At 51.7% G+C, this 24477-nt stretch overlaps 2 protein-coding genes across 2 annotated transcripts in view; one reads left to right on the top strand and one right to left on the bottom strand.

Moving 5' to 3' along the window:
- Taok3 (TAO kinase 3) overlaps positions 1–4648 on the bottom strand; it is a 154184-nt gene extending 149536 nt beyond the window's left edge. Inside the window, exon 1 of the mRNA XM_028765382.1 lies at positions 4525–4648. The gene's annotated coding sequence lies outside the window, so the exon portion shown is untranslated. The remainder of the gene's footprint in view (positions 1–4524) is intronic.
- A 4272-nt stretch (positions 4649–8920) lies between these two features.
- Positions 8921–24477, top strand: part of Suds3 (SDS3 homolog, SIN3A corepressor complex component) — a 22410-nt gene continuing 6853 nt past the window's right edge. The window contains exons 1-10 of the mRNA XM_028765428.1: positions 8921–9075; positions 11757–11826; positions 14567–14622; positions 16043–16114; positions 16668–16687; positions 17866–18022; positions 22309–22404; positions 23396–23457; positions 23597–23618; positions 24341–24446. Coding sequence (XP_028621261.1) covers positions 8934–9075; positions 11757–11826; positions 14567–14622; positions 16043–16114; positions 16668–16687; positions 17866–18022; positions 22309–22404; positions 23396–23457; positions 23597–23618; positions 24341–24446 — 803 coding nt within the window. The 5' untranslated portion in view covers positions 8921–8933. The remainder of the gene's footprint in view (positions 9076–11756; positions 11827–14566; positions 14623–16042; positions 16115–16667; positions 16688–17865; positions 18023–22308; positions 22405–23395; positions 23458–23596; positions 23619–24340; positions 24447–24477) is intronic.

The following is a 24477-nucleotide window of genomic DNA, read 5'->3' as shown; positions in this document are numbered from 1 at the left end:
GTTTCCTTCAAAATAGTGGAAGAAACTGGAGTTGGACTCTTCCAATGAATATTTTATTCATTAATTATGATATTTAAAATATAGCACTGAAGGCGAGTTCAGTTTTCCTTTCCTCATGGAGGTGAGAGGTCAGCTCACAGAACCCTTGATGATGGACTCAGGCATAGAATCCATCGGGCTGAGAGCTAAACATATCATCACCACAAGCAGGAAAGCAGCCAATTCAATGTGAGACAAGGCTAGCCCACCACAAGTCAAGTCATCCAAGCCAAAATACACCCCTCAAATAACTCCAAAACTACTGTGTATTGTAGGCATTCTCTCCCTGAGGGAAGAACAAATTGAAAAATGTTTTCTCAGGAATTTCCAAAACATGTTAAGACAGGATCTTTCCTCTTGTGTGTATGTGTGTGTGTGTGTGTGTCTGTGTCTCTGTGTGTCTATGTATGTGTGTGTATGTATGTGTATATCTGTCTGTGTATGTGTGTGTCTCTGTGTATGTGCATATATGTGTCTCTGTGTGCCCATATGTCTGTCTCTCTCTGTGTTTGTCTATATGTGTCTGTATCTTAGGGTTTTACTGCTGTGAACAGACACCATGACCAAGGCAACTCTTACAAGGACAACATTTAATTGGGGCTGGCCTACAGGTTCAGAGATTCAGTCCATTATCATCAAGGTGGGAACATGGCAGCATCCAGGTAGGCATGGTGCAGGAGGAGCTGAGAGTTCTACATCTTCCTCTGAAGGCTACTATCAGAATCTTCCAGGCAACTAGGATGAGGATCTTAAAGCCCACCCCCTCAGTGACACACCTCCTCCAACAAGACCACGCCTCCTCCAGCAAGGCCACGCCCACTCCAACAGGGCCACACCTTCTAATAGTGCCACAACCTGGGCCGAGCATATACAAACCATCATGGTCTGTGTGTATATGTGTGTATCTGTTTGTGGTTTTTTTTGGGGGGGGGGAGAAGAAAGAAATTTAAACTGGGAGAATATTCACTCTAAAGGGAAAATGTGTCTGTATGTAACACACGCGTGCAAGTAAGACTTGGTGATCGTCCTGCGTCAGCTCTCCAGTTCTTGCTCCACGCCCACACCCTGATCTACGGAAGACCCATGGGTTTATGAATGCTGGCAAGCACTGAAGATGCTTGTTCAGGTTGGCTTGCCTGTTAAGCCACGCTAGATAGCCAGGCAGCCTCCGAGAGTACAATGGATCGACTGTGAAGGACTCAAGCAGTAAGGAAAGGTGTTAAATGGGTTATTAGGTCTCCTGGGCTCCAGCTAGCCTGCGACTAAGGTGAGGAGCACGCAAGGCCTCATCTGAATCTCTTGTCGAGGTAGTTTTTAAGGAGGAGACAAGCCTTCTAAATGAACAAACGTATCAAGATCTCACACACATATCCCTTCCCTTTCACACCCCCTTCCCAGGGAAGAACATGATGGACTCCTCTTATCACGAAGAATTTTACTCCCCTCGTCCGACTCCTCCATCTCTGGGTCAACACCATAGCATAAAGTGGCTGCCTGGGCTGCCTAGGTGATGACTCAGGAGAGGAGCCGGGTACTTCCTTTTCATACAAGGAAACACATTTATTGTTCTGCCTTTAGCTATGACCATTCGCACCAGTCAGAAGTGAGCTTACAAGATAGAAGAAACCATTTTCACGGTCAGACACTTCTAGAACTTCCTGGAAGGGCTGGGGCTGGGCTTCCCACTCAGAGCACCTCACGCCCCTCATGCCTTACCCCCAGGATGAGTAGACACAGGAGTTAACTGGCTTAATCCCCTTCCCCCTCCCCATACCCCACTTCCCACCCCACCCTCTACTCCACCCAGATTAACTTTAGTTCTTCGTTGAATTCTGAAAAAATATCTGTGCTTGCTGCGGCTGGTCCTGTTCTCAGTATTAACTGAGTTTCACAGGGCTGGATCTCTAGCAGGTGGATTCCTAGTGGGTGGGATTCGTTGAGGGTGGGATTTCCAGCATCACAAGAGCTGCCTTGACAGAGCAAGCCTTTCATTTACTGCTGCCCTGCTGAAAACCATTTCAGAGTCCTTGATCTTGGAAGGGAATGATATCGAGGCTGGCAGTGTGGCTCAGTGGGAAGGTCACTTGCCTGGCATTGGCCTGGCTTTGATGCTCTTTCTCTCTCTGCATGTAAACAAATCAACAGCAGATCTAGGCAAGCCTTTTCTTTTGCTGTTGTTCTGGGGATCAAGTCCAGGGCCTTGTTATCCCAACCCTACATTGTGTCTACTAGGAATAATACACTATAGTTTTGAGGCAGCTGTCTAGTACTAAACACAGGCAAAATATTTCTTCAATCTTTTGAGACAGAGTCTCAGACCCAAGCTAACTTGGTACAATGTAGCCCAGGCTAGCCTCTAACTAAAAAAAAAAAAAAAAAGATCCTGTCTCAGCACCCTGAGTCCTGCTGTCATGGCGCACGCCTTAAATCCCAGCACTTGGGAGGCAGAGACAGGCGGATTTCTAAGTTCAAGGCCAGCCTGGTCTACAGAGTGAGTTCCAGGACAGCCAGGATTGCACAGAGAAACCCTGTCTCAAAAAACCAAAAAAAAAAAAAAAAAAGAAAGAAAGAAAGAAAGATAAAAGAAAAAAAATCACTAGAAATAGAGAAAAGGATTTTAAAAAGTGGAAATACAAGCCATATATAAAAGTATCTCTTTGAAAGCTCACTGCTTTGTAAATGCTACCTTCTCCCCAAAATAACTGAAGGGAAAAAAAATAACCCATCATCATTCTTTAAAAATCTTCAAATATAAAGTTGATGGCCAAGCAAAGTGCATGGGGAGCCTCTTCCAGAGGGGCTTGGGGGCCACGTCAATATATACCACCACAGGGGGCACGGTATTTTCACACGCATCAGAGTAGAAGGCTACCCTGCCACCCCCCACCCCCACCCCGCACTATTCTATTGCCTCAGCTCTTTGTCCCGGCCTTGAGATAGACCTACAGTGTCTGCTTTGACTATATCTGGCTCCTCAGCCTGACTAGAAAGTGCCATTCGTTCATTTACTGACCCCAGCAACTGTTTTGAGTGTGACCTTCCAACTGTGCCTGACACATCAAAGTTACACTGCCCTAACTACAAACCTGCCCTGGTTCTCCTAAGTGTGCATTGTAAACACTGACAGGGACAGGCTGCCAAGTGGGAAAAAGTTTCTTAACTCCTTGTGGAGTGGAAATAAAAAGCCCATACTGAAACGAAACAAAAACAAACCTGGTGCTTTAAGGGCATTAAAATTAACATCCTAATTAATCCAAAGCTCTTCTAAAAGAACCCTCCCTCCAACTACTTGGGATCTGGTGAATGGATGTAAGCCCCTCTGGGTCCCCCCCCCCCCCGTATCTGTCATCAAGGAACCCTCCAGGTGGAACTTTAGGGAAGAGATGAGAAGCCAGCCTTCTGTTTAGAAGAGGTGAGGCGTTGCTCTAATCTCTACAAATCGTCTGGCTAGCCTTTGGCCAGCCCTCGGGATTCAAGTCTTTCACTCCCGGGCCCATCACATGATCCCCCTTCCAGCGTCCAGGAGCTCAACCCTAAGGGAGACCTCGGGTTCTCAGAAGTGGACCATCAGTGTTATCCAGGACAGCATTACAGCTGTCCCCACTCAATGCCACTCGGGCCCAGACTGCCGGTGCTTTTCCCCAGGTACCTGGCTTCGAGGTCAGAAACCCATGCTCACGCTCGCAGGCTCTTCTCTGGCACCTCACTCACCCGGCTCTGCTTGGACTCTCGGTGCTGTCTCTGCTCTGGCTCCCTCAGTCCACACCCGTCTGTCTTGGCCCCTTTTGGGGACCCCTCCCTTCACTCAGCTGCCCTAAGCCTTCCTGAGGTCCTCTTCACGCCCACTGGGAGGGCACAGGTTCAGAACCACTGCCCTCGCCTCCCTTGAAGTCTCCTTTGCTTATCCTCCGTCTCGGTCCCTCTAGAGTCCCCTTCCTTCATCCCGCTGCTTGGGTTCTCTCAAGTCACCCTGCTCAGACTGCAGTCTCAGTCTCTCTGAGTGTCCCTCTCTGGGTCCCGTCCGCTTTTCCCACCGGTCCATCTGGGGCGGATCTCCTGGCTCACCCTACTGTCGCAGTCCCTCTGGGGTTCTCTCGCTTATCCCGTGGTCCGGAGTCCCTCTTCAAGTCGCCTCGTTAATCCCACTGCTCCGTCCTGTCTTGGTGTCTTGGGGTCCTCTCACTCTCCCGCGGTATTTCTCGGTCCCCTCCTCATCTTGCTTTCCCCCCATTTCTCTCCGGGTCCCCTCGCTCACCCGCAGTCCCCCTCGGAGTTCACTCTTCACCCCGCCGTCCCTGTCCCCATCCTGGTCCTCTCACTCTCCGCGATCCCTCTCAGGGTCCCCAACTCACTCCCCGTCCCGGTCCTTCCCGGTCCTTCCCGGTCCCCCGGCGCACTGGCAGAACCGCTAGCAACTCCGCTCCCGGGATGCTCGCGGCCGCTGCGCCGGCACTCGGGCTGTCACTCTGGCGCCCGCGCTCTCACCTCAGCGCTGTCACCCGCGACCCCGGCGCCGCCGCCTCCTCTCACTCGTGCCCCGAGTCGCTCTCGTGCTGGGTCTTCGCGTGCTGAGTCCCCGCGTGCAGCCTCCGCCCGCGAGTCCCCGTCGCGCCCCACTCTCCACGCAGGACCCTAGGCTGCCGCCGCGGCTGCTGTCCGAGGTGCGGCTCCGCCAGGGGTGACCAATCGCACCCGACTGTGCGGAGCGCGCCCCGCCCCCACTCGACCCCGCCCTCGACTCCGCCCACAGCCATGCTCTGATAGGCTCTCTACTGACCTTCCCTGATCGCCGCTCTCAGGGTCCAGGCCGTATATAGGCGTTCGATTACCTTTGCCTGGGAAACCCGAGCGGTCGATGGATCCAGGGGATTGGCCGAGCTGGTGGTGGGCGGGGATCGGATGGGCGTGGCTTTCTCAAACGCGGAAGCTCTCTCTACTTGGGTCACCCGTGGCCCTCTTCGGGCGCGGTCAGCCTTGTTTGTGCTTCTCGGGGGTCAAAGTTCGTGGCTCTCTTCCCCATGCCTTGGCTTGTCTTGGGAGACCACCGTAGAGAGCTCGTGGGGCTGATCGGGTCTTTCTCTGGACCTTTCACAGCTCCTAGTCATCCTTAAGGAACGCTTTCCGCCTGGGGCTTGTAAATGTTTCCTAGCTCTCAGACAAGGGAATTGCGTTTCCTTGTTCAGCGGGACCTCAGTTTACTGCTCGAGAGGAAAAAAAAAAAATCTGTGGGCCCAGCTAAGTGCTTAACAGGGTCTGGGCACATTTTAAAATGGATGCGATGTGAATACCAATACTCTGTAGGCAGAAGCAGGAAGATTGCCTCAAGTTTGAACCCAGTCTGGGGTATCTAGCTAGACCTTCTCTCAGAAGCGAGGGGGGGGGGTTGATTACCACGGTTAGAGGAGTTGGGGTTAGAGGGACCCCGTTGACTTTGGCAAAATTCCAGCAAGCATATCCAGCTGAATCTTTCAGGGCCACAGGCTTTAATGAAGCAAAGGCAGAAGGCCGGTGAGCTTTGACCCCAAGTGCAACCTGCAATAACCTGACTCCATCCTAAGCCACGCTGAAACATAGTGCTTACCAGAGATTAAAGTTCACCAGTACCTGTCTCATATTTTTTGTGGAAATGGCTGTGTTGTTTCAGTTTACGGTGGAAGCTCAAAGCAGCTTTCTGCGGGAACACATTTTCACCCTAAGCCTCATCAGACGTGGACACTGAAATCCTGATCAACACTCTACTACAAAAATATTAATTTTTATTTATCTGAGATTGGGCCTCACTATGTAGCCCAGGCTGGCCTACTGGCCTAGAACTCTCTATGTGGACAGGTTGGCTTTGGATTCATAGGGATCTGCCTGCCCCTGCCTCTGGCTGCAATTAAAGGCGCATAATAACACACTGACCTATTTTTTTTTTAAGATCTATTTATTTATTTTATTTATTTTATTTATATGAGTACACTGTGACAGTCTTCAGACACACAAGAAGAGAGCATCGGATCCCATTACAGATGGTTGTGAGCCACCATGTGGTTGCTGGGAATTGAACTCAGGATCTCTGGAAGAGCAGTCAGTGCTCTTAACCGCTGAGCCATCTCTCCGGCTCCCCCCCCCCCCACTTTTTTTAAGTACTGGAGATTGAACCTAGAGACTCAAACATGTCAAAATAACTACCTGCTCTCTCTCTTTCTCTCCCTCCCTCTCTGTCTCTGTCTATCTGCCTCTCTCTCCCTCCCTCCCTCCCTCTCTCTGTTGTTGCATCCTAAACATTGTCTGTTTGGGTATCAAATTTCATCTGGATAGTCTGACTGAATATCCTTTTTGGGAGAAGTGGTGGATGACTTTAAGGGATGAAGCTTGATTTTGAAGGACACTTAGGCTTTACAGGCAATGATAAAATTTGGTCGAGCCTAAAGTCATGAGGAATTTTTAAAAAGTTTATTTCCCTCTTCACTAAGGAGTACTTAGTAAACTGCTCCTTGGGCCAGCTGTGCCATCTTCATGGAAAATAAGGGACAAATTGTCATCATTCAGCTGTTTGTGTCTCTGTAATCCACGAAAAACAGAAACGCAGGACTATTAACACTGGCTGGCTGTAATCAGCCAAGTTAGAAATACAAGTTAAACACAAGCAAGATTGGACAAAAAAAGAGCCCCAGCTTCTTGTAACGATTTAGTAACAAACCCAACTGTCCTTTGTTTCATTGTAGCAATGAATTCTGAGTTCGAAAAATGATGCCCATTATTTTTGCTGCTTCGGGAATAGTATTGGGAGCTGTGATCCCACAGTGTGGTGGATTACAAATAGTTTACATGTGATCTAACACGCGCACACACATGCACACATGCAGAAGCACACACAGGAAGCTGACCTCATCCTTTGGAGAAGAGACAGCTTTGAGAACCTCTGCTGAGGCTGGGCTTGAAGAAAGACTCTTGTTGAGAAGGGGTTTCAGATCCCTGAACTGCTGGAAAAGCCGTCCCAGCATTGCATTCTGGACATTCTTGCATTTCTGCACAGAGGAACTCTCCCTTACAAAGAGAGCCAAGATTTAATTAAAACAAGGTAGCAAATAGGAAATGTCAAAAGAAATGGGACCCAGAACGAATGTTCTCATTTTTAGAAGACTCTCCAGGGGCCAATTTGGAAATAACATTTGATCACAGAGACTGTGAAAGGCAGAATACTGACTGTCCTGGGCTCCACCCCGACTTCCCCTGTGTTCCCATCGGCCGGGCCTTGATGCTTGTTCAGTTTTCTGCGCAGATTTGAGTTAACTGAATGGGGTTCTTTTTGGACACATCTTCCCTGCCTCTCCAATTAGGGAGCGAAGCTAGGGTCTCCAGCATGCCGGGCAGGTGCCCTACCAACTCCCATGTATCAACAGCCCTCCTTGTTGTTGTTTCTACCACAGTCTCACTAAACTGGCTGGCCTTGAACTCACTCTGAAACCCAGGCAAGCCTTGATCTTGCTCTGACCTCCTACGTTTATTTTCTTGGGCACCTAGGATTATAGTCATGAGCTACTAGGCAGAACCCGTGGGTCTCCTCCCCCTCCTCCTCCTCCTCCTCCTCCTCCCCCCTCCTCCTCCTCCTTCCCCTCCTCCTCCTCCTTTCCCTCCTCCCCCTCCTCCTCCTCCCCCTCCCCCTCGTCCTCCTCCTCTTCCTCCTCCTCCTCCTCTAAGCAAAACTGTAACACTGTGTTCCTCTTCTCAGGGAGTATAGGGCTATGTGGATTAACACATGGAGAAACTCAGTTTCATGTCTTTTTTGTTTGTTTTCAAGACAGGGTTTCTCTGTGTATCCCTGGCTGTCCTGGAATTCGCATTGTAGACCAGGTTGGCCTCGAACTCAGCCTGCCTCTGCCTCCCTAGTGCTAGGACTAAAGGCTACTTTGCCCAGCGTTGGCTTCTGAATTTAAGCCAATGTAGTTCCTGGAGGGAAATGCTCTATTTACTCACGTGAAAATGATCAAGTCAGCAAGTTACTGCTTTAGGCCAAAATACTTTCAGGGATTAGTGTTCGCGGAAACACAAGGCAGGTCTCCCGTGGACAGCCTGGAACTGGGATTCTAAACGGACACCATTGGTTTCTTTTTTTGAAAGGAGACTGATAACTCTTTTGATCATTTGTAAAATCGGTAGAACAGCTTACACGGTAAATCTATTCAAAAGAAAGCACTGGCGAGGCCTCGGGACATAACATTCACCTGACCCGCGGATGAAATGGCAGCAACTTGCCTTTATTGTAATTTTTAATAAAGCCCGCATTAAGGCAGGGGCGCAACCATACACCCCATTTTCTGTATCACACACACTCTGGCTGTCCAGGATTCCAAGCCCACTATGGGAACGGTTTAAGTCGTTCACCTGCTTGAATCAGAGACCATGCTTGAATCAGAGACCTATCCAGGGCTCTGCAAAGCCTCCGCCCATCAGGTCGCTTCCATCCTCACTTTAGTTTTGACTCCAGGCGCCGCCTGGTGGCCGTTTCCGGAAGTGTCCTCCCAACTTCGGGGTCCTGACTGCGGCATGGCTGCCCACGGATGTGCCTGACTTCCAGAGACTCCTGCCTCCGCCCCTCTCCCTTGGCCGATCGAGGATTCTTAAGACAAGAGATGACGACGCTGCCGTGTCCGAGAACGTGGAGCCCGGCTTTTCACCCACTGCCTCGACGACGGCTCGATCAGGCTGTCACCGGGCAGCACACGACCCGGAAGTAGCCGGGTGCGCGAGGCCCCCGTTGCCCAGCGCGGGCGCCGGGGGCGGAGCTCGGCGCCGAGGGAGACCGGGAGTCCGCGGCTCCAGCGGCGCGAGGTCGGGGACCGTCCGGGGCGCAGCCAGGCGGCCGCGATCTCCGCGGGACACGCTCCGCCCGGGCCCGAGGCGGCGACATGAGCGCCGCGGGGCTGCTGGCTCCGGCGCCCGCTCCGGCTGCAGTGCCGCCCGCTCCGGAGTACTACCCCGAGGACGACGAGGAACTGGAGAGCGCCGAGGACGACGACCGCAGCTGTCGGGGTCGAGAGTCGGACGAAGGTGCGGTGGGGATCGGGGTTCAGGAGCTGTGGGTGGGGGGGGGGGGGAGAGCCGGGGGTCCTTTTTAGACTGTCCCCAGCCCAGTGTCTCATTTCCGCACTTGGGTCGGAGTGATGCCCGCCTTGCCTTTCCTCTTTCCCAGCTTCTCAAAATGTTTAAAGCCCTTAGCCCCACTTGGGGACCTGGGATCGGGCAGGTGTAAGTGTTCATTTGGCCCGCACCTCCCCCAGCTTTGTGACCTTAAAGCTGACTTGTTTACCCACCTCCTGCGGAGTAGCATGGAGTCCTCACTTCCTAGGTGTGAGAGGCTCAAATGGAATCCGTCCTGCCACTGCGAAGTGGGCCAAAGGCGAGGTCGGGATTTGTTTTCAGGACCGAGTAGTTTTGCATTAGCGTTATCGCTCCTCAAGCCTCAGATCTCAATCTGGACCTTGTTTACCCTTTGGCGAGTGTGACACCCAGAGGGATTGAGGAAGGAACTAGCTAGGTGGAAGAGAAGCTAGAAGCCTAAGGACAAGGGGCAAGGGGAGGCCTTTGTATGGGTGGAGTGGACAGTATTCTGGCACAAAGTCGGGCTGTAAAAAAGCAAAAAGCTACCTCGTCTCTCAAGTGCCTAGTAACAGCTGGCTAGCTCTAGCCAGGACCTCCGTGAAAGTTCCTTCCACTGAAAGAAAGGAGGTAGCTTCGTGGAGACTTGGGTCTGCCACAGCCTCTCAAAACGCAGCAGCGTATGCAGAGCAGAAAGTTGAAGGAACGGAGTGCATTTGGTTTAACTATGGTAAAAAGCAAGTTTTAGACCAGGGATTTTTCAACGTGAAAGATGCACTTCTTGTAACGACCACCAGGGGGTGCAGTGAAGACAAAATTGATCCCCATTCAGGCCATTGGATCCAGATATTTGCTTAAATTTAGCAGTTTAGAACACTTACTGATTTTTCTGAGGGTCCAGGTTTGAATGACTCACCACTGTCTATATGTTGCAGGATGATATTTGATCACACTGTGAATCGAGAGATTGTGTTATTTATTGAAGAAGAAAAAAAAAGACTGGCTTGGCTCAGTCTAAGCACACACCTTTAATCCCTCTGGTTTGAATACAGACACACCCTTAGTACATATCTTAATCCCAAACAATGAAGGCAAAGTCAGTTTGTAGAAGAAAGCACCCCTATTTGAAAGTGATGTCTAGCCGGGCGGTGGTGGCTCACGCCTTTAATCCCAGCACTTGGGAGGCAGAGGCAGGTGGATTTCTGAGTTTGAGGCCAGCCTGGTCTACACAGAGAAACCCCGTCTCAAAACAACAACAACAAAGAATGAAAGAAAGAAAGTGATGTCTAATTGAGTGTCAGACAAATTGATGGATCAGAGAAAGATTTTGACTGAATGGGATGTAATCAACTCTCAGGAGATGAGAGGGAAAGGGGTACCTAAGAGCAGCCCAGAGAAGAAGAAAAGAAGGGGGCAGTTTTCCTGGGACAGTTTTACGGAGACAGGTTGAAGAAAGAGCAAGCCAGACACAGGTGAAGACAGAACGAGCCACAGAATGAGAAGGAGCTGAAGACGTTGCCAAAATTAGAATGAAGCCAAGCAGAGCCATTCACTCAGAAACTGACCGAAGCCAGATGGAAACCAGACAGCCTGGAGAGGAGTTTGGGTCTGAACAGGAGGGTTGAACCATCCAGCCAGAATGAATAAGAAAGGGCGAGAGTTTGTTCAGCAGTAAGTCTCAGAGACTGAAAAACATTCTAGGTCTGATTAGATGGACAGAGGCTAGAGGCTTCCAGGAGTAGGCCGAGGTTAAGGAGGAGGCAGTAAGATGACAGGCAGCGTCAGGTGAATCAAAGTTACATTTGCATCTGTAACTACAGCTCCAGCCGTCATCTGACCTCTGTGGGTACCAGGCATGCAGAGGGTGCGCCTACAGAACACTCATACACATAAAACAAATGTAACTGAAAATGTTTTTTAACTCATTACTTTTTAAATGTATCTATATGAATTCATGTGCGCCACGTGTACAGGTGCGCTTTGAAACCAGCAGAGGGTGCCAGATCCCCTGGAGCTGCAGTTCCAGGACATTATAGGCCATCTGATATGGGTGTTGGGGAGGCAATCCCATATCCTCTGTAAAGAATAGTGAGCTCTATTGAGCCATGCCTCCGGCCCCTTTGTTAAAATTTATTTAAATACAAGGTTTTGAAACATTTAACAAAAAGCATCTTGCCCCGGCTCCTGTTTTGTTTGTTTGTTTGTTTTTAAACCTGTTAACTTGGGAAATGGGTTCAGTTATTAGAAATGAGTTTGCTGTGGGGATGGTCTCCTTTTCACTGGATACATCTAACATGTGATGGGACGGGCGTGCGCATGCCCAGACCTCCTCTTGAGCTGTACTCTGTTCCACTGTCGCTCTGTGGCCTCTGTCCGGACTGTCTGGCGTGCCCTCTTACTGTGCATTATATTAAAGTACATTCTCAGCATACACCCAGGCTGGAGTGGCATTTCTCTTTTTTGTTTTAAACACACAAACACACACACACACACATTTTTTTATTAGTAGGTTTATGCAGACCCACATTGGATAGAAACTCACTCTTCTCCTAGAAGCCTGCTAATTACACTGCCATGATGCCGATTCTGTGAGCCTGATGGTAACCGCCGCCTCTCCCCTCTCGTTTCACCAGACACCGAGGATGCCAGCGAGACCGACCTGGCGAAGCACGATGAGGAAGAGTATGTGGAGACGAAGGAACAGTGAGTAGCCCGCCCCTGTGCGTTTTCCCTGGAATACAGAGGCGGTTCAGTCTTCACAGAGACTGCTTTTGACCCCAGTGCTTGCAAAGCACAAATGTTTCTGTAATCTCCCTCTCTGGTCATCTCTAAGGGCTTTCCTGTTAGGAACTTCTTCGGAGGCTAGATTAGCAGGAGTCATGATGGACATGGCGGGGCGGGGGCGGGGAGGGGCCGGGCGGTCGGGCCTTTAGAATTGCTGTGAAAACTGGTACCCAGGAAAATGGGTAGTAGGCCCCCAGCCCCTGCCCTACATTGTAGGCCATATGCTGGGTGTCCCGAGTGTCCTGGAGATAGAGGGAGCAGGCTGCCACCTCCTTCCCGCCACACCGCCTGTTTGCCTTCACACATTCACGAAAGCCCTTCCACCATCTTCATTCATAGTCAGCTAAAGCCCTGACTGTTTGCTGAGGGGATTCAGGGAGTTGTTTTGAGACTGGACTAATCTCCAGTTCACCGAGTATGGGGATTGACAGTGTGCACCCCCACACCTGGCCTTTTTATTTTTTATTTACTCATTTTTTTGAGACAGAGTTTCTTTGCGTAGTCTTGGCTGTCATGGAACTTGCTCCTCGGACGATGTTAGCCTTGAACTTAGAGATTTGCCAGCCTCTGGCTCCCCAGCGCTAGGATTAAACATGCACACCACCATCACCTAGCTGTTGTTAGTTTTTAAAGAGGAACACACCATCACCCATGACCATGAAACAAATCTCAAGTCTTGCCAGGTTGCCCGACTGGTGTCCTCCTACCTCGGCCTTCCAAGTAGCTTCACCTCAGGGGCATGCCGCCGTCCCACCCGCTACCTGATCTGTGCCCAGACGAATGGTTGTGTAGGTCATGTTTGAGATAGAGGGTCACATGGAGTTTCAGGCTCATCTGGGAATCATTTGTTACCTAAGGCTGCCTTGAACTCACATTCCCACAAGTCCTGGGTCACAGGTTATGAGGCCCCACACCGAGTTTTTAGGAAGTGGTGACTGGGTCTATTTTGAGGCTCTTGGTTTTGAACCCTTAAGCTCCTGTAGGCTGGGTGGTCCCCATTTCATCCCTCTGGCTTCTCCTTTCACGTGTGCATGGCCATCTCTCTAGCATCTGTCCTTTTCAACCCAGAGGAGCAACTCACCCAGGTGTGACCGTGGCCGGGCAAAGTCACATTAACAATTCATGTGTGTGCACTCAGCTGCACCTGAGACTCTGCCTGGGCCTTCTGCTCTGCCAGCTTTTTACTGGATGAGTCTGGTCTGCTTGAAACTTGTTCTCACAGACTCTTCTCTGTGGATGTGATGTCCGTAGATCTGGTCCCCACCCCCCATTCCTTTTTCATTCTGAAAGCAGTCCCTTTCCAGGAGAGACTCAGAATTGCCTACTCCCTCTGTGTGGTGGGGACTTGATCCCCTGGGTTCCACAGACTTCTCCAACACTGTCCTCACCTGTCTTTGCCATGTTTCAGAATTGTTTTTTTTTTTAAAGATCTGTTTATTTTTCTTTTATGTACATGGGTGTTTTGCCTACATGTTGTGTACCGTGTATGCAGTACCCTCGGAGGTCAGAAGAGGGCCTTACAGAATTGGACTTACAAACTGTTGTCAGCTGCCACATGGGTGCTGGAACCGAACCCAGGTCCTCTGGAAGAGCAGCCAGTGCCCTTAAGCCCTGAGCCATCTCTAGAGCCAGCCCCGCTCAGCAACAGTTTTAGAGATAAGCTTTTGGTTACCGTGCCTCCTTCATACTTACTAAGCTAGACAGCCACTGGGACAAAACCTGCTTCCATCATGGTGAACGTGAGTTGTGCATTAGGGCTAGCCTTCCCTCTGAGAGCAGCCACGGGCCTCTCAATGTTATGAGGAGAGCGGTCTGTATATCTGTCGGCCTTTTTGAGGAATGAAAGGGTCTTGTTGAATCATGTTCTCCAAGGCCTATGTTGTTATCACTGAGTGGCTAGGAGTTTTTCATGTACAAGCAGAAGTATTGCCCCAGATGTGATATGCCCAGACTCCCAGCGCAGACGGGCTTGCTGGTGTGTGGTCCTCAGACGGACGTGCGTGTGAGAGGTGTACACCGGCCACATTGCTGTGTGTGCTCTGTGCTCTCGCCTGGCCGGGGCTGCAGAGCCATCCTGCATTTAGCCTGGGTTAGCATTATTTTTGAGATCCCGGAAAGGTAGTGGCTTTCACATGACAGGAAGAGTTGTGGACGTGGCCCTTACACAGCTGCACTGTCTGTAGAGCAGGTTTGCTAAGGGCGCCTTATTCCAGCCTTGGAAATCCCTTAGGAAGCAGCCGTCTATGTTGTCTTGTGCACTATGAGGGTTAAACCGTGTTGCCCTGTGGCTGGCGGACAAAAGCTTACAGGGATCGGCTCTCTCCTTCCACTGTGCTGCTGGTCCCAGAGGTGGAACTCCAGCCGTTAGGTAGGGCCGGTGGCAAGCGGTCTTACCCTGTCTCCTCAGCCTCCTTTTGCCATTCTTCCTCTGCTCTTGCTTACCGTGTACTGTAGGGATTCGCTAGGGCCTGCGGCTCTTCGTGCAGTTCACACGGCTTAACGGGGATGCACACGCTTGAGGGGTGCAGGAGGTATCTCTTTGTGATCTCTCTACCTCAAACCTCTTCAGCCTGATTCCCTTCTCTGCCCTGAAGACCACCGATTGCATCTCCAGGACTGCCTGCTCCTTCCTGTGAGCTGAGTCCTTCCTCTCTTGCAGGATGTATCAGGACAAACTGGCGTCATTGAAGAGGCAGCTGCAGCAGCTGCAGGAAGGTAGGTGTGCCCTTGGCCCAGCTCCACAGCGGCCCATGCTGCAAGAGCGGTCCCTGCTGCAAGCCCTTGAAGTCCGCAAGTTTCACTTCTGTCTGGGAGTTCGGGTGAGGGTTGAGTCGGGTCTGTTTCAGTCATCTGTACATGTTCTGCTGCTGTCTCTTATCAAAGAGTGAGTTCCTGACTTTTATATTTCACTCTTTTCAGTATGGAACACTCTCTTGAAGTTTCCCTTGGGGCCTTGGGGCATAGATTGAGAGACCACCGTGCCTAAGATAAACTTTGTCTTTTTAAGAGGCTGAGGTGGGTCGGCAAGATGGCTCAGTGGATAGCAGAGCTTGACGCCAAGCCTCATGATATGACTGTGGTCCCCACGGTTCACATGGTGGGAGGAGAGACCTCACTCCAAACGATGTTCTCTGACCTCCAGGCACACGCATGGGCATGCGCACATGCAAATGGAAAAAACATTTCTAAGAAAGGGGGCATTGTCACCAAAGGAATCAAGTTTTCTCTTCTTCCTGAGCCCAGCCCATGCTTCACCACAGTGCTCTCTCTTCATGGGAAATTGAAGACATGGCCGTGTCTTTTGAGTATCGTGGCCACTAAAGTCTTGGCAGCCTAAGACTGAGAGCTAGCTCTCCAAGATCTGGCAACACAGTGTCACCGTTCTCTAAGGAATGTGACTCTGGGGCATGACCCGGCTCTGCCTTCATCTACCAAGTGAAGGAAGAAGGGACTGCGGTCGAGCATTGGCTGCAGCCTGAGCCTGAGCAGAGCAGCTGCTGGCTCTGCAGCACCTCGAAGGGCTTAGGGTCCCTGTCAGTGTCACTGCTTCCCGTCGGTGCCTCCTTGCCGGGAGGTGCGCTCCTGGGCCCTGGTCCTCTGCCAGTTACTGTACCAGCAGGCGCTTCCTACAGATGGGGGCTGATCCCAGCTGCCTTGGGGAGGGTGAACAAGCAGGGGTTTCAGGGTCTGCACCTGCGCCATCTGACTGCCGTGAGCCACTTGGCTGAGTCATGAGGAGAGTGAGGCCCGCTGTCTTAGGCCATAGGGCCTGGTGCTCAGTGTCACCTGGTGTCCTTGCCCATTTACTCCATCTCACATCCTGGAGGAGATTGTGGGGGGAGGAGGTTGTAGGGGGGAGCTCTGCGTGGTCTCCAGTGTGTCTGCTGTGTGCCTCCTCCCTGGCATCCAGTGTATCTGCTGTGTGCCTCCCCCCGGCATCCAGTGTGTCTGCTGTGTTCCTCCTCCCTGGCATCCAGTGTGTCTGCTGTGTTCCTCCTCCCTGGCATCCAGTGTGTCTGCTGTGTGCCTCCCCCGGCACAGCTCTCTAGATGGCTCCTTGCTAGAAAGGGACTTGGGAGAGGCGAGTATGCAGAGCTGACTCCCTGAGCCTCTGTCCCTGTGACTGCCTCATCAGGTACGCTACAAGAATATCAGAAGAGGATGAAGAAGCTGGATCAGCAGTACAGAGAGAGGATCCGGAATGCAGGTCAGTGCTCCCGCTCAGGCCCATAGAATGCAACCCCATGACACACCTGAACCTTCCACTGGGAGAAAGGCGAGGCAAGACTACCGTTACATAAAGCTGTTCTCTGTCCATCTTCGCCCTGGTCTGCTTGGTGGAGGAGGCTGGCATCCATCAAGCCTTGATTAGCTTGTCTGTACCTGAGATGAGGGGCGTGGCCTTGTGTTGGCCTCCATGTAGTTCATGCTCTCAGTGTCATGGAATGCCACTGGTCTGCTGTACAGTGTGTGTTCAGGGCTCTCAAGCATTGTGCACATTGGTTTGAGCAGTGTGATGTCACCAGCACATTGTCTGTGCCTTTAGGAAACTCACCATTTCATTGGCCAAAGGTACCAAGCTACATAAAATTAAGGAGTGCCAGGAGTTAAGGAAGCACACAGCAGATTTCCAGGCCCACGGTTCCCCAGGCTGGGGTGACCCTGGCTTCGGCTCTGCCAAAGCCTCTCAGTGAATCGCAACACCCCTATCTAGGAATATGGCGGCTGGCGAATCTTAACCGTGTCTTTCTCTCTTTCAGAGCTCTTCCTCCAGCTGGAAGTAAGTACCCAGGATCCTTTGCGTTTGTAGGCTCCTTGGAGAGTCTGACTCTTGGTCTGCTGGCCTTGCTTTCTGTCAGCAAATGGACGGTTCTTGTTCTTTGTTTGTTTTTTGTTTTTTTTTTTTTTTTTTTTTTTTATTTAAAATGTAATTTATGTATGTGTATGCCTTCGGAGGCCAGAAGAGGGTGTTGGATCTCCTGAAGCTGGAATTACAGGCAGTTGAGAGCCACTAATGTGGGCACAGGGACCAGACTCCGGTCCTTTGGACGAGCAGTGAGCTCCCTGCTAACCCATCTCTCTAGCCCACAGTCTGTCCATTGACCTTATATTATGACCTGGAATAAGCCTGGTGCTTTGCTAGTTCCCCATAGCCCCATCTCTGAGTTTGCTCCACAGACCTGTCTTGTGTTCATGGGTCAGAAGGTGATGTGGAGTCAACGTCTCCTTTCATGTCACAGACAGGGTCGTGCAGTGGTGCTGAGACAAGGGCCTGGTTCTTGGATGATGGGCTGCCCTTGGGGCCAGTGGGACGGACATACAAGGTGCTTTTTGGTTTGTCAAATTCAAGTTACTGGAAGGTGTTTCTACTAAAATTAGTTTGGCGAGTGTAGGCGTGGCCAGGCAGGGCATATATGTTCCAGTGACGGCCCACAGCCATCACCCAGGACAGTGGTGAGGTTCCACAAGCCGGCTTTTAGGCGGTTCTTTCTTTTATTAGTAGCTTAATTCTGATGTTTGAGTACTCGAGGGTTCAGGTGCCTAATGAGTGGCCCATAGTTGCTTTTGTTCTTAGGGATCAAACATGATAGGGAGCTGTCTGGCTTTAGTCTCGTGCAGTTGATTTTGAATGTAGAAACTTCCCCTGCAATGGGTTGTCTTCACTTGAAATTGTCCTTCCAAAAGGAGCAGCCCCTAGCTCTCGAGAGGAGGGACTGAGTTCTGTTGTGGACTCGTGATGTGGGAGGGGCAGGCCAGGTGGCAGGCAGCACTGTGCCTTGGAAGCCAGTGCTGTTATGGGGCTGGGTTTGGGGACCTGTTGGGGTTGTCCTCAAGACCTCTGGTCCCATGAGTCTGTGGGTGAAATGAAGTCTCAGGCTTTCTCTGCTCCTGAGGTCAGAGCTGGCCTGGGCCTGGCGCCCACGGCCGCCTCACCTCAGCTGCATCTCTTGCGGTCAGACGGAACAGGTGGAAAGGAATTACATTAAAGAGAAGAAGGCGGCGGTGAAGGAGTTTGAAGACAAGAAGGTGGAGCTGAAGGAGAACCTGATTGCCGAGCTGGAGGAGAAGAAGAAGATGATTGAGAATGAGAAGCTCACAATGGAGCTGACGGGAGGTACAGAAGCCGGGCCCGGGGGCTGCCCTTGTCACGCCTCGCATGCGTGCCTGGGACGCAACTCCGGCAGCATTTCACACACACACACACACACACACACACACACACACACACACCCGCATCAGGTGCTGCTTTATCTCTCCACTGAGTGCCCGGGGTGTCACGGGACAGGCAGGACACATGCAGGCTGTTAGAAGCAATTGCACACTCAGGCTCGAGCCTTACCTGGCTCCTAGTCAGCTGCTTTGTGTCTTACTTTTGAGTTTCTTAGGGGGCCACCTGGAGATTGCTATCCTTACAATTAGAAAAGGCTGTTGTCCTCTGATGTCATGAGGAAGGTGGGTGGGGCTCTCTTCTCCGAGGCAGTGCTATGAGGCTCAGAGCCAGCGGGTAGGAAGCTAAGAAGTCTCTGGATCAGCTCCCTCTATCGGTTGTATTTTGAGAGTCTGGTTCCTCCCTGCTCGCTGGGATCTGATGTCCCTCCACAGGTCCCCATGACAGTGAGGCAGGGTCTGGTGGGAGTGGGAGGGGAGGGAGAGGTTTGAAAATCATGAAGTGGGTGTTGGGGTAGATCCGTCAGGCCACCTGCTTACCCGTCAGCGCTGTTTCTGTCAGGCTGCACCGCGGCTGCAGTCAGGCACCAGTCCCTCCGTCCTTACAGACGGGGGTGGGGTGGGGGGGAGAGACAGGCAGCAGGGCCGACTCTCCGTTGCTGTCTGCAGGCTGGTGAATCACAGGATAGAAAGCATTGGCGAGAACCGCCATTTCAGAACTTGGCAGGGTCTGCACTACAATTCCGCACTGAGTTCGCCACATGGTCATACAGGTGGTGTGTTCTTCTGCACACCCTGAAACTTAGTTTTTGTCATCTGTCCAGAAGGTTCTGGGGCTCTGGGACAGCTGATTTTAACCGGGATCTGCAGGACATCTGGGTCTTCAGGAATCAGAAAGTAGACAGCTACAGCCCGTGGGTCCCTCTGTGTCGTGGACCAGCTTGACCACCCGACCCACACGGGCGGACTCCCCTCCACAGGTCCCCATGACAGTGAGGCAGGGTCTGGTGGGGGTCCCTCCACATGTTTTGAGCTGCATGCTGTTTTCTTGATGGTGGTTGTGACTGGCATTGAGACCTCATCACTCTACCAGAGCCTCCAGCTGTTCGGGAGCTGCCGTTAGGCTAGTGGGAAATCCCACCCCGTCTGCAGGGAAGGACATGCTCACCTCATGTGTGCTTTGGTGTCCTAGTTACTGACAGGCATCAGGCCCTGGCCAGGTGGTTTTATAGCCAGCTTCTGAACTGAGACAGGAGGCAGAAAAGACAGGGAGGTCATTTGTAATGCAGTAAGGCAGATAGCAAAGCATTTAAAACCGCCTGTGTGTAGAAAGGTACCGGTGTCCTTCCTCAAGCCATTTGGTACCTTGGCGTGCAGAGCACTGGTGGTGGAGGATGGGAGGGAGGCACTGACGCTGGAAGGATAATGGCCTTCCACAGATGGTGCCGCTGTGGTGTTGGATGGATGGAAGCAAGCTGACTGCTTCCAGCTCCGTCCACATAAGTAAGCAATGTCTTAAAATGGCCTCTTCAACTTCGAGATGTCTCTTAAAAAAGTCGAGGAGAGGCCAGCAAGAGAGGCCATAGGAAGCAAGTGTTTTGGACCGCCTGCTCTGTCACTTAAGAACCAGGATCCATGGGAGTAGCAGGAGACACTCGGTCTCCTCAGCCTCCTGGGCACACCAGGGCCAGTTGTGCATGCAGTTGCTGTGAGCCGTGCTGGAAGTGGGTGGGGCTGCTTTGCCTGCTGCCTCCTGCAGACTCAGCTCACCTGGGGGCTGCTGAGGGACTGGGCCGGCCCTTCCCACCCCCGGGGCCTGCCCATGGGCTCTTGGGCCACTCTCTGGTGAGCAGAGTGTGCCGATATGAACCTTTGATATTGAGGCCAGGGTTATAAGTGACCCAGACACCCAAGCAGATCTCGTGCCCTTTAAGGTATCACGGTGTTAAACGCAGTTTTTTTCTCAAGATTTATCTTTGTGTTTGTGTGTGTGTGTGTACACACTTGTGTGTGCACATGTTTATGCCACATGTTTGCCGTTGCCTAGAGCCTGGAAGAGGGCAGCAGATGGCTTTGGAGCTGGCATTCAGGGCAGTCCTGAGTTGCCTGAGGAGGGGCTGGAAACTGAACCAGGCTCCTCTTCAGGAACAGGCCGCCTTTTCAGCCGAGGCGTGATCACTTTTAATCTGTCTTTCCCTTGACTAGTCAGCCATTTTGTTGCCTCTTGGCTTTCGTTGTTTTCCTGACATTTGCTCACTAGGGTGTCCGCTAACCCTCCAGCCCCTGTTGGAAGGTACTCATGATCTCAGTCAAATCCATTAGACAGGCTCCTTCCACCCCACTGAGTCAGGAAGGTTGGGGTTGCTCACTGATCTGTCCTGGGGGAGACAGCATTTAGAGAGTTCCCAGATCTTCCAGGTTTAAGGCAAGGTAAAGATGTGACAGGCACCTTGTAGTCTGGCTGTGTGAAGCAGTGCCTGATGCTCCGGTGTGAAAGGGGCTCTGGAAGTCAGGGGAAGATGCACAGAAAGGTCTGAGAGGGAGGGGACGAGGTGACCTGACCTGCGGTGGCCGGATTCCGTCTAAACGGCAGCCCCTTGTCCTAGGCAACTTCTTTCTCTTGGAAGTTGATCCCTTTGTTCCATGGTTTGGCCTTCGAGCATGGTTTGGCCTCCAAACACAATTCCTGCTCTTCCCTCCATGTGCAGCAGTGACTTGTGGCAGCATGGGTGAGCTGCCAGCCTCCTGGAGATGGATGAGGCTGTTTGTCCTGTGGGGTCCCGTCTCGCACACTCGGTCTGCTGCAAGCCTCAAGTGTGTGCTTCAAATCATTGCAGTTATTTTTACCCCAATAGCTAAACAAAGTTTTTTCATCTCAAGAACTGGGGGGTAGACCCAGGGCCTTCCTGATGCCGGGCTAGTGCTCTACCCCTGGGTCACATCCCTCACCAGCTGAGCCGGCTCCCCGCTTTATCTGTCATTTCCTGGTGGCAACTGACAATCTCAGGACCCAGAGACTGTCTAGTTAACTGTAGTCACTGCCGTGCAGGAGGACGGTGGGTGGACTCATCCCCTCGTCGGGATGGAACTTCTAGTGACCTCCTCCCCTGTCTCCCAGCCTCTGCTCAACCAGTCCTTTTGCCTCTGCTCTGGGGTTAGCTCACTCCCTTAGATTCATTCCCCTTAGGAGGGAGATGAGTGGGTGAGCTTGCTTTACGGTTAAGTATGTTAAAGGGAAGTTTGAAGGGCCCCTGGGGAGGGGCAGGAAGTGAGCGAGCAGCCTGGGGGTGCAGAACAAAAGGCCTGTTACTGTGGGGCTAGTGTTGCCAGGCAGCGCCCCAGACTGACTAGCACCCACTGTGTCTTCAGTGTTCCCTTCCAGACTCTGGTGGATTTCCTGGTGAATGGATGGGTAGGAACTGGACTAGTGAAGGAAGATCCAGTGGGACTCTCTGTCTCACAGAAGCTGGGGAGGCTCCCGGTGCAGGCTCCCGGTGCAAGGCAGTTGAGTTAGCTGTTTGGAGGCTACATGACTGAGACGTGTCCTGCTCAGGTGTCGTCTGCAGCGTTGTCACACTCCAGGGTGTGAGCTTCAGACCTGTGAGTTTGATTTTGTGCTGCCCTAGTTGAGCTCTTTGGCTCGCTGACAGACTCATAGAAGCTGACGTTTGAAGCTTGGAATAGCAGGTCTTGCTGGTTTTAGCAGAATCAGACCCAGGTGCCAGGCTAGCCCATCCCCCTGGGGAGAGCAGATCTAAGTGGCTTTCCCTGTGTTAGTCCATCCACCCAAGCCTCATAGAGAAATCCAGAATGAAAGGCGGCCCCGTTTCCTGTCTTCATATCAGTCTTGACCTCCAGTAGATACAAAGGGTGATGAAGAGGAAAGCTGGGAGTGTGTAAACAAAGACGTCATATAACACCGTGTCTGGGGTCAGGGGCTTTAAAGGGCTTCAGCGCCCAGCCTCTGTGGGAGGGAGCAGCAGAAGTGAGGCCCCCGCCCGATCCCCTGCCTCTTCTCATAGCCCGTGACTGTGGGTGCTCAGGCAGCGTGACTCAGGTAAGCACGGGGCCTGCAGCCTGGCGTGGGCATCTGCCTGGGCTTGTGCAGACTAATAAGCATGCTTGGTCACACAGCTGTGATTGGGGTGTCCGTGGGACAGGTTCTTACACTGCAGGGACTCCAGCTGGCTTCAGGGGCAGTTGGATAGATTTACCCCTCCATTCTTGCCACAGATTCTATGGAAGTGAAACCCATCATGACCAGAAAGCTGCGGAGGCGACCAAACGATCCTGTCCCCATTCCAGACAAGAGGAGGAAACCGGCTCCTGATATCCGTTTGTGCCAAGCTTGAATCATGAAATCCTGTGCTTGCCGGCTCGATCGTGTGCAGGGTCACATTCTCACAAAACAGTCGCAACACTGGTCGGGAAAGCATATTCGAGACACCTACCCACAGGTCGGGCTCACCATTTTGAACTGGAGTCTTCAACTATTGCTCTTCGTTGGAGAGATTTCCAGAAAATGGTTCTGTAGAAGGGTTCTCTTTTGGAAACAGCTTTGCTCTCACACCCCCTTCAAGCTCAGGGCAGCTTACAGTGAGATGTGTAAACTGAGGACAGCACTGTCTGCTGTCGTCCCAGTTACCCACCTCTGCCTCTTGGGCTGCAGACGGGCCTGGCCCCCAGTTATCCGCCTCTGCACTAGTGGGTTGTAGACTGCTGTCGTCTACCAGTTACATGCTTCTCTCTATACTAGTGGGTTGTGTCTACCAGTTACCTGCCTCTACACGAGTGGGTCGTGAACTGTACAACAAGTAGGTAGGGTATTCATGGAAAGACGCTGTGTAGCCACAGACATGGCCAATGGGCCAGCATGGGGTAACTCTCTTGGGAAGATTAAATGTAGCAGTCTGCCCAGAGTGGTCTGTACTTTTGGGCCAGCAGAGGGTGTGCTCCAGGCCTTTCCCCTCACAGCATGATCTGAGCCTAGACTTCCCTTGTATGCCTGGGAAGCTTCAAACTTGTGAGCGGCAGTGTTTTCTACCCTGAGATGAAATCATCCCCTTACCGTCCCGTGTTCCCACCACTGCCCACATCTACTGAACAGCTTCCCTTCCCCTCAGAGCAGTTTTCACGAGGGGCATGTTGAGTTCTTCTCTATGCCTGATGACTTTGAGCATGCGAGTCAACCTCTTAAGGAGGCGAGCTCTAACTTTGAAAACAGCCTTTATGTAGCCTGGGCCTCTCTGGTCCCAAAGTGTCGGGGGCATTGTGTACCTTTGTCTCCTGGGAAGCCGTGTGTTCCTTTAACTCTCCGCACCTCAGCTTAACTACTTGTTAACAGACGAGCAGATCATGGAGGACCTGAGAACGCTGAACAAGGTATAGTGGGATGTTTTTGAAAGCTCACGTGTGACGTAAGTTCCTGTCACTTGTTAAAGTCACCATGACATCTCTGATGCTTTAAGTTGCTCCTAAGATGATTTTCTCTGAGACTTTTTTGTTGTTATTCTTCCTACAGCTTAAGTCACCCAAGAGACCAGGTGAGTGCCCGATGACATTGCCAGTCTTTGTACCTGTCATTGGAAAAGCGGATGTGGGATTGCCAGGAGTGAATTAGGAGAAGTCATGACAGGCAATCATAATGTGTCTCTCCCATGCTGTTTTATAAGCCAGCTGCACTGTTTTTGTCTTTCTGTAGGATTTATTATAAGGGAGACCTTTGATTGGCTCTTGAAGGTTCCCTTCTGTGTGGGTGTCGGGTGGACATTAGGTTCAGGACCATTTCTGTTCCAATCACGAAACCGTAGGGAATGTCAGTGTCTTGGGCTTTCTGGAGCTCAGCCGTGGTATTGCTAGTCTAGTGATGGTCTGGCCCTGGTGAGGCCCCCTGGCTGTTCCTAGTCCTCATTAGTAGGCCGTACACCCTTGAAACATTCAAGAAGTTCTGAGTGAGCTATGCTGATTTGGTGTCCACATTAAGTTTAGAATCAGTGTGGTGACCTGGCGATGAGGGGTGACCAGATTGCAGAAACTGATGCAGTCAACACTAATGGCCCCTGGGGATAGTCGGTGGCTCCTGTGAATAGCCACTGCACCCAACCCAGGCAGCACGGTGACTTTGCCTCCATATACAGCTGAAGGACTTGCAGGTCGGGATTGTGGCTGCACTGGTGTATCAGTTCCTGCGTGGCATTGCTGGGCCCCTTGCTCAGGCCCAGGCTCACTTGTCTGCTTGTCATCTTGGCATCTCTGATTCCTCCAGCTTCCCCGTCCTCTCCTGAACACTTGCCTGCCACGCCTGCGGAGTCTCCAGCCCAGAGATTTGAGGCTCGGATAGAAGACGGCAAACTGTACTATGATAAAAGATGGTGAGTTGTGAGGCGTGTGTGGGGGGGCTGT

The sequence above is a fragment of the Grammomys surdaster genome, unplaced genomic scaffold (genome assembly GCF_004785775.1).
Source record: "Grammomys surdaster isolate TR1022 unplaced genomic scaffold, NIH_TR_1.0 164, whole genome shotgun sequence".
NCBI classification, from domain to species: Eukaryota; Metazoa; Chordata; class Mammalia; order Rodentia; family Muridae; genus Grammomys; species Grammomys surdaster.
The sequence above is the reverse complement of the archived record's forward strand: the minus strand, read 5'-3'. Positions and strand labels throughout refer to the sequence as shown.